The following is a 9210-nucleotide window of genomic DNA, read 5'->3' on the forward strand; positions in this document are numbered from 1 at the left end:
TGTACGTATGTATGTATGTATATATCCCACTCAAATTTTTTAAATACAAATTTATGAGTTATGAAAATTTATGTAAATATATTATGCCATATTTATTGTTAGCCAATTATTGACATTTTATATTATTAAGGAAAATTAAAAAAAAAGAAATAATATTGAAAAGAGATAGAATTTTAATTTAAAGATAAAACTTCAAAAATTTCTCTGAGATAAAATTCTATAAAAATCTATAATTTTTAAGAAAAAGAGAAATATTCCAGGTTTTCAGATTTTTTTCAAGTAAACATCCTAATAATATTGCAATAGCAAATTAAAGCTATTTCTTTCACTTTTAAATTTCTCTTTTAAATTTCGTTCTTCAAATACATTTTAAATGCATCGCACATTTTTTAAAATTCTAAAATTTAGTTCAAGCATTTTTTTCTATTCGCATTCTATTCACAATTTGTTTCGAAATTCTTTCTATAGATTGCTATGAAGTATTTCTTACAACATAACAACGGGACATAATTATTTTAATATTTTATTATTACCGAGTCATTAGCATGAGATTATAACGAAATGCAAAAACGAGAAACTTTGCGATCCGATCTCATCGTTTGGTTCGGTAAACACGAGATATCTCGTGAGTCGTACGCAATGAGTTAATATTTCAAATAAATAAGAAGCTTCTAATTAGCAAAATCGCATCTTTAACAAACCTGCTTCTATCGTTCGAACTACCTTTCACTGTCAGCGAATATTATTCGATTTTTCGACCTCGAGTTTCAACTTCACGAAAGAACATCGTATCGTGACATAGTTAAGAAATTATTGGTACTTAGATCTTGTAATGTGCAGCGATTTCTTGCCTCGCGTGACTTCACGACATGTTGCTTCGTAAGATGGTGGTACATAAAAAATGTTGGCGAATGACAGTCAAGGCTTCGATAATTTTATAATTCGATATGAGACCATTGAAGAAAGATTATTCAAATATTATGCTCGATATTGTAATCGAAAATACTCAATGAGTAAATTTTTTACGATACTCGCAATATTAATAGCAACTCAATTGACGTCAACTGAAATTCGTACAGCAAAAAAACTTTTGTATTTATATTAGAAACGATCCAGGTTCTTATTAAAATTTTGTTAAATTGATATTCAATATTTTTCAATATTAAAATAAACCATAAAAATAATATTTTTAAAACGTAAACGTATTCTAAGATAAATGAATCAAATTTGTTAATTTAACATAATATAAATGTTAATTTTAATGAAGAAAAAAGCATGAATATAAAGAAATATGAATTTAAGGAAATATGTTGCTTACACATTGTCAGTGTTATGTTTTTATTTTTTTAACATTTTCATCTTGTTTTAAATTAACACCAATTAAGTAAACAACACAATTTAAGTGAACCGTTTAAGTGATCCAACAGGAAATTTTACACATGAAATGTGATAAATTTAACACAAATTTTCCAACTATATAACAATATAAATATAATATAACACATGGTTACATAACAATTATATTGAGAACAAAATTATAACATTGATATTATGTTATTTTAATTGATGTCTGGGGAAATTAATACGTGATAAAAAATTTGTGTTGCTCGTCTTCAAGTTTTCGAAACAATCTTAATCTACTTGACTAGAAGAACCAGAAGAGGATACATTTATTGCAAATTGAATCTTCATACATATAAATTAACAAGTCCAGACATCATCAAGGTGGAAAGAAGGGGATTCGCGCGACGTACAACGTATACTTATTGAGAATAAATTACAGACGACTGCTTATGAATTTGGATCGGGATTCGGGCGATAAGCAACACGCAACAATCCAGCGGATCACGCGTCGCAATAATATAAATCGAGACACACAATTCACTTTTGCATAATGACGCCACGATCTATTCGCGCGTGAGAGCAGAATTAATCTTTCGCGACAGAAACTTTTTGCGCAGAGAAACGACACAGAAAAAGCCACTCTATAAATAAAAGATGCAAGAAACATAGCGGTGGCAACTGTGCTAATTCGATGTTGGCTGCAACGATCTCTCTTGCGTAAAATAGTACTCGAATTAGTAAACTATTCCCGAAATGCTTGCTAACACGAACCATTATGTCTGAGTTAACATCTCTCAATGGTCATATTTGTCGGTCACGATTAGTAACGTTGTGGCGAAGACAGATGCTTTCTGGATGACTTGTCAACACTTATATAAATGCTCTCTCGTCGTCGAAGCCGCCGCAAAAATCGTTTTATTTTTACTTTTATTTTATACAGGGTGAACATTCCGACAAGACTTCGAGATTTTGCAAAAAAATTTAATTCTAAATAAAAAAAATCCTAAAACATGTATCGAAAAATGCTTCCTTAAAAAAGTTAATGCCTTAAAACCTCTAAAATCACAGGTTTTTTTTACACATTTTTACAAGATTCAGGGAAAGTATATGTTTTTAAAAAAGTAATAAAAATAATAAAAGTAAAGAATTAAATTATCTTTTAAATAAGATGAAAATGACAATATAATACATTCCATAAGTCTTTTGAAATAATCATTGCAGTTTCAAATTTTACAAAAAGTATTTTTTCGATTGACGATAAAGCTTTTCAAAAACTTTATTTATACTTTTACTCTTTATTTATAAGACCTAAGGCCTAACAATAATATATAAACGAAGAATATTTTTAAGAAGTTATCAATAGTCCCAAACAACAGTTTTTTATATTTGAAATTGGCTACCTTAAAACCTATGTACAATCATTTTGATTTCTTTTGAAAGATAATATATCTCTCTCTGATATTTGTAAAATATAATATTTATAAAATAACCATATCAAAAATAGTTGGGCACTAATTTTTTAGGAAACATTTTTTGATACATGTTCGTGGGAAACTGTTTGGATCCACCCCATATTATGTGGATTAAAAACAAGAATATATTGTCCGCGATTATATTGTACAAAATTTCGGCAGAAAATGACAAGGATCCTCAAAATTGCCGGGAATATCACGCATAAAACATTCGCGTGTTTGCCATATTAATGACACTCTTATGACTGCAAATTATGGACACCGCATACCAATCCGACGCGTCCGTATTCACCTTGCAAGCTTCCTCTCTTGCAATTCGCATACGTAAAATGAAGATATCAGAGCTCGCTTCGACCTGCCATACCTCCTTACACACGTCGACCTTTATTATAAGATGCCCTTTAAACTCCATGCACGTGAGAGCAACCGCGCGCATAATTTTAATGTGTAAGAGTTCATTTCCCCATATCGTATTCTCTTTTGCTCGTATTCTTCTGTTGTTCGAAAGAAGTACATAAAATAGGAATGGCTGTACAATAAAAGCCATAGAAAATGTAGCGCGTATATTATTTGTATCCGAAAAAGTCACTGAAAAATCGCGATATCGCAATGATCGCAATTCTCGCTTCAATACTCCGATTAAATTTAATGAAGAAATAAATGATAGTTAAAAAGTTGAAATGCTCTATTTTGAAATAAAAATAATTTCAATGAAAGTATAAGTATAAAGCCAAGAATTCAGTTGCAAATAATACAGTTCAGTTATAAGTTCTATAGTTCTGGTGCAATTGAATAAGAAGTTACAAGTTACACAATTCAAATACAATTTAATAAAAAATTTAATGTGACAAATAATTTAATTTAAGATATAAGGAATTTAAAAAACAATCATGTTAAATATAGATTTGAGACTTCTGTTTTCAAAAATGATTATCATTTAAGAAAAATTCTGATTGTGATACACAACATAGAGGATATACTAGATGAATTGATTATACTAACAGTGGCGAGAAAAGTTCGATCTAATCAGTGTACATGAAAAATGAGTAAAATTTTACACTTATAATTCACTAACTGGCATGCCAGCGAGGCATATGGAATATAATTTTAACAATTAAAAATACAAATAGAAACGGTTTTAATAAAATTAAAAATTTAAGTAAAATAAATATCAAAGAGCTATTCGAGTTAGTTATCTTATACAAAAATGTAATGTTATATAAATAAAATTACAATAAATCTAAACAAAACATTTTGATCTTTAATTTGGATATCTTCAGTGATTATAAAAATATAAAGTATATATTGTCATCGATTTGTCAATACATTTAACAATTATACTGTTGAATATCAGAAAAGCTTTCTTCATTGCTCTCCAATTTTCTTCATAATATTGTCGCATTGAACAGATCTTAGAACAATTATAATAATATCGTGCGTAATTTTAACTATAAGTTTTAAGAAATATAATAATAATATCGTGCGTAATTTTAACTATAAGTTTTAAAAAATGACACTAATTATTAGACACTATTTTTAACCGTAATTTGAATATATAAATATTTACTATAAGTTTTAATACTGAGAATGACCTAAAAGTCGAAATGTCGAAACTTTTATTTTTATAGGATACGAATTTTAAAAGATTAATTTCGCAATAACCACTAGTGTTGACTTTCACGCTCCCTTTTTATTATTAATTTATTCACAAAGTCTTGGTCAGTTTATAGATAATTTAATAGCAAAAATCAGAGTGATAACGATATTGGTGATATTAAATTGAATAAATAGTAAAGTGGTCGACTTTAGATTGCTGTTTGCAGTCTGAGATTTTTCAGGGAAATGATTTCTCAGAGTCGTCAGATTCGATTTTGCAGAGCGCGTGCTCCGTCCGACCGAAGGCGGTCTGTGCAAACTTACCATGACTGCACGTGTGCGCCTATATGTCACCTAATGTCGCAGTTGTTGGCTGTTCAGCAGGGGCATGTCTACGAAGGAGGCAATCAGAGCGGCTGGCGTCGAGACAAAACTTGAAATCGTTGTCTCTCTCTCTCTCTCTCTCTCTCTCTCTCTTTTCTCTTTCTCTCGTTGTGTCGTTGCACCCTGCACAGTCAACACGAATCACACCATACGTAAACACATACACATTGAGAGATGCGTGACGCAAACGCGCGCGTGCATACGCCTCCTCCACTTTTCCACACACAAGATTCGTACGCAAAATTTTCTACCTTTTCGAATCTCCGGTACAATCGAGGAAGACTATCCGAAGGATTCCCGCGCGATTTTCAACATTGATACCGAGAGAGGAATCGATCAGTAGGTCAATGGGGGAAGAACGCGCGCCACCCCCTCGGAAGAAGTCACGTTTCCGACGACGCGTTTGCTTTTTTTTGAAGAAAGAACGCGTGGCCGGCTCATGTGTGATCACTAGCCAGTTAAGAAGGCAAGAGAAGCGACGGACGGATTTTCAACCTGGCGAACACCGACTGAGCCCACGACCGGCAGGTAGGTGAGCCGTTGCCCCTCCACCGATCGCTCGGTGCCGCACCACCACCGGTCGCCGCTCACCGTATTCTCCATTCTCATTTCCTTCGCTTCACTTGCCTTCTGCCGCTCCTTCTACTTCTCTCCTTCTTCGTCCTCTTTCGTTGGCTTCACTTCTCTCTCCGCACGTACGCGCGTTCCCTTTAGAGTAGCTCAGAGACGGCTGTACCGTCGGGCGAACTGGGTGACCACTCATGTGAAAGTGCATCATCGTGTTCGACTGTAACGATCGCGATGATGCACTTTCGTGAGTATCTTTGTAAATGCTTTCGTCGAGATCCTTGCTGCGAAGACCTCCCACATTATAACGTTAGGCTCTCGCAAACGCTGAGAAAGGCAACTAGAGAGAGAGAGAAAGTTGTATAAATATACTTCTTGAATCTATTTCTTGAATCGTCGAAGTCAGTTCTGTAAAAAAATCTTGCTCATTTATTTCCGCCAAATCGTAAAACATACTTTTAACGTCTATAAAATCTCTGTTCCTACATATTTTATCCTTAAATCGAAGAAGAAATTCAAACGCAAAAACAAGCATTCTGCGTTAAAGAAAAGCAGATCTTTGCTCAGAAAGTACTATATTTCTACTATAGAAACTCTTATTGACGAAACGCATCAGGATATCATAACATAAAACACGTCCACCTTAAACTATAATTAATAATTTACAAAAGTCTCATATTTACAGAAGCTTTTGCGTGCACAAGGGCTTCGTATTAGACTATGAGAAGGCTATAAGATTTCATCGCATGTTAAATATCTATAAGCGCTTTATCACCGAAGCCCTTGTATGTACAATAGCTCGCTCAATGAAGTAGAGCCTCGTATTCATTAGTAGTAAATACATTGCCTAGGGCACCGTTAACTCTGAAGCCGCCTCTGTCTCCCTCCGTATGCTCGTGGCTTATTAACGCACAAGCGGACCATAGTCATCATGTTCTATCTGCGTTAACGAGATTACGTCCCACATAATTATATGCCTTTCGATGAAGGATTGTTACGGTCAAACTATATGTAGTTACGAACAGTTTCAATATTTTGCATGAAATCGTAATAGTTATAAATTTTAAAATACAAAATACAATTGCTAATCTGTTCATTCTTGCATTATATAGTTTAATATGCTTTTTTTAATTAATTAATTTTAGATGAAGATTAACAAAATCTACAATTTAGCTTTTTAGAAGCATGTATAACATATAAGTGAAACATTAAACCTCATAATCACAATGATAGGAAAATACAGGTTTGTTCAATTATTACAATGTGTATATCTATAACTATACATATTATTTTATTATATATAGTCCTGTGAACAAATTTAATGAGATGCGATAACAGCGTCTTGCCTTGCTTCTTCTTCTTCTGCTTCTTCTGTTACTTTATCTTCAGATAGATACTGTTCAAAGTCAACTTTAAACTTTTCTGGCGATGGCGAACACGTAATTAGAGCTCTATTAAAATATAATAATTATAATTATTTATTTGTAAATGAGAACATGATCATTTTAATGTGAATGATTTTCAAAATTACCTTGTGATGAAAGGTCCTGGTCGACGTGGTCTCGCTTTGTTGACATCTTTAATAATGATAGCAAAATTCTCCTCCAACTGTTTTGTGTCCATATCAAGCTATAATATATGAAATTGATTGGTAATTTTTTGTAAATCATGATAAAATATATAATTCGCACCAATCAATATCTATTTATAAATACAAAACTACCGTTCCAAATGCAATATCGACGGTTCCAAAAGACTTAAGAATTTCATGTGGCTTTCCCATATATTTCATACCAGTTGAAAACTTCGTTATCATTGTTTTTAAATCAGTATCCAAAGTACCTAGTAGAATAATTTATATGATAAAGAATATAAATAACATTTATTTTAAAACAGATGCAAATCGTTCAATTTCGTTTTCACAAATCTTGTACAAAGTTTATATTTTAAACCGGACTAATAATATTTTTTTAATTAAAAAGTACATATGCTGCTTCACATTTTATTAACAAAGCATGAAATTCAATGCGAAGCGTTTTTATAAAAACGCTTGAATTTCAGATATTACTAAGTGCATACTTTCTGTTACTATTGTGCTACATGTGTACTACTTTCTACGCTAACAATGTATTTATGTAGTACACTCATGAAGAGCACACAATACATTACAAAGATGAAAATTTAAAAGTATAATTACATATTTTCACTAACCTGATTTAGCACTGGGAAATCTTTTTCTCATAAGTCCCCTAATTAATAACAAATCAGGTAAAATAGTTGGTTCTGACAAAATAATATCGTATTCCTTCATTGAAAATTGTCCATTCTAAAATAGAATGTCATCAATTATTAAACAATAATCTCTGCAAGCTTATTATATAATATATAGTACATATAACAAACAATACATAAGCAATAATATGCTGTAAGAAATAATATCTCACCTGAATCTGTTTTATTAATTGTTTACCACCAACATAATCAGCTCCAGCATTTCTTGCAATCTCTTCCATTTCGAGACTCTTACAGAATACTAGTAGTTTTCTGGTTTGACCATGATCGAATACATGTGGTAGACATACTATTCGTGTAAAAGGATCGACAAATTTTGTCTTTTTCACACCCTGATAACATATAATTATACATTTAGCACAATCTTATATATCATATATCTTGCATAGACTTCTTCTTCTTATTCTTACTTGCATATCCAATTCTAGAAATGCTTTTATAGGTTCATTTGGCAAATTATATATAGTGGGATGATGTGTTTCACGATGATTCTGAACTGCTTCTTCAAATGAATCAATTTTCCATTTATGATATCTTGAAATCCATACATTATCTATTGGTTCGGGCTTCTTACTGTCATCTGGTGAAATATCCTTTAGCTCGAGTGTCTTCTTTACACCTGTACTAATATCGCAAGAGTGCAATATTAATATATTATAATAGTGTAATAGTATTATATATTTTTTCATATATATGATATGAAGATGTGCTTACACTTTCATTCTCTGATCATGCGGGATGAAGCCCACCTTTTCAATGACCTTTTTGATTTTTTTCTTCCTTGCTTTTTCTCTCGTACCTTTTCTGGCAGCATAATTTCGCGCTTGTAGGAAACTGATTAAGGGATAAAAATTAAAACACGATGCGTGTCTATACATCGTGGAAAGATTGTTTAATAACCAACCTGTAAAACGAAACGGTTTTTAAAAATGTATAACATCGTCTTAATTATTGTACTGAATGAAAAAATATAATTTTATTGTAAGGTTATGACAAAAACTCTCTCATGAAAAAAGCACCAATTATGGAAATCTTCTTGTTTATTAAATAACAAACAAGAAGACATTTAATCAGTTATTTTTTCATATATTATTGATGTAATATTAAAAGACAAGATAAGGCATGTACCATTAACCGCTGTCATGTCTTATCAAGCACAAGAACAAGCAGAAGAAACGGAGCACAAACTAATTGCTCCATAGATAGCGCTGATAGCGTCGATAGCGATTTCGCACTTTTACGACATGAAATCTATTCTTTTTAGTTGAACTTGCGATTGATCTCTTTTTCTTCTTAAAAAAGAACAGACCTATGGCTACTTCCTTCTTTATTACTTGTTAAAAGACAAATGATGTATCATGCGCTTCATACGGAATTGCTCGAAACGCATCTAAAAATTACTTTAATCAATTTTTAAAAGCACCACGCTATCTCGATTAATTATTTCAAATTAATTTTTAATTATTACTTAGCTATCCAATTTACAAACATTTTAAATGCATTATTCTACATTCATATCATATATTAAGTTATATTTTATCCATATATATATATA

At 31.7% G+C, this 9210-nt stretch overlaps 2 protein-coding genes across 2 annotated transcripts in view; both read right to left on the reverse strand.

Moving 5' to 3' along the window:
* Positions 1 to 5107, reverse strand: part of LOC108688130 (protocadherin-15) — a 133643-nt gene extending 128536 nt beyond the window's left edge. The window contains exon 1 of the mRNA XM_018194259.1: positions 4737 to 5107. Coding sequence (XP_018049748.1) covers positions 4737 to 4739 — 3 coding nt within the window. The 5' untranslated portion in view covers positions 4740 to 5107. The remainder of the gene's footprint in view (positions 1 to 4736) is intronic.
* Positions 5108 to 6637: 1530 nt separating this feature from the next.
* Positions 6638 to 8864, reverse strand: LOC108688099 (39S ribosomal protein L1, mitochondrial). The gene is made up of 8 exons (XM_018194199.1): positions 8784 to 8864; positions 8370 to 8559; positions 8066 to 8279; positions 7808 to 7987; positions 7575 to 7689; positions 7087 to 7205; positions 6895 to 6992; positions 6638 to 6814 (listed from the first exon to the last, which is right to left on the reverse strand). The coding sequence occupies exons 1-8, from the start codon at positions 8797 to 8799 to the stop codon at positions 6682 to 6684; spliced, it is 1065 nt and encodes a 354-aa protein (XP_018049688.1). The 5' UTR covers positions 8800 to 8864; the 3' UTR covers positions 6638 to 6681.
* Positions 8865 to 9210: the final 346 nt, after the last annotated feature.

This window comes from Atta colombica, unplaced genomic scaffold (genome assembly GCF_001594045.1).
Source record: "Atta colombica isolate Treedump-2 unplaced genomic scaffold, Acol1.0 scaffold225, whole genome shotgun sequence".
Classification (NCBI taxonomy): Eukaryota; Metazoa; Arthropoda; class Insecta; order Hymenoptera; family Formicidae; genus Atta; species Atta colombica.

What these genes read in the sequence shown, in the direction of transcription:
- LOC108688099 (XM_018194199.1), bottom strand. An exon ending in ATTTCCCAGTGCTAAATCAG is followed by an intron (nt 7,206 to 7,574) that starts GTTAGTGAAAAT and finishes TTATTCTACTAG; the next exon opens with GTACTTTGGATACTGATTTA. An exon ending in CCAGGACCTTTCATCACAAG is followed by an intron (nt 6,815 to 6,894) that starts GTAATTTTGAAA and finishes ATATTTTAATAG; the next exon opens with AGCTCTAATTACGTGTTCGC.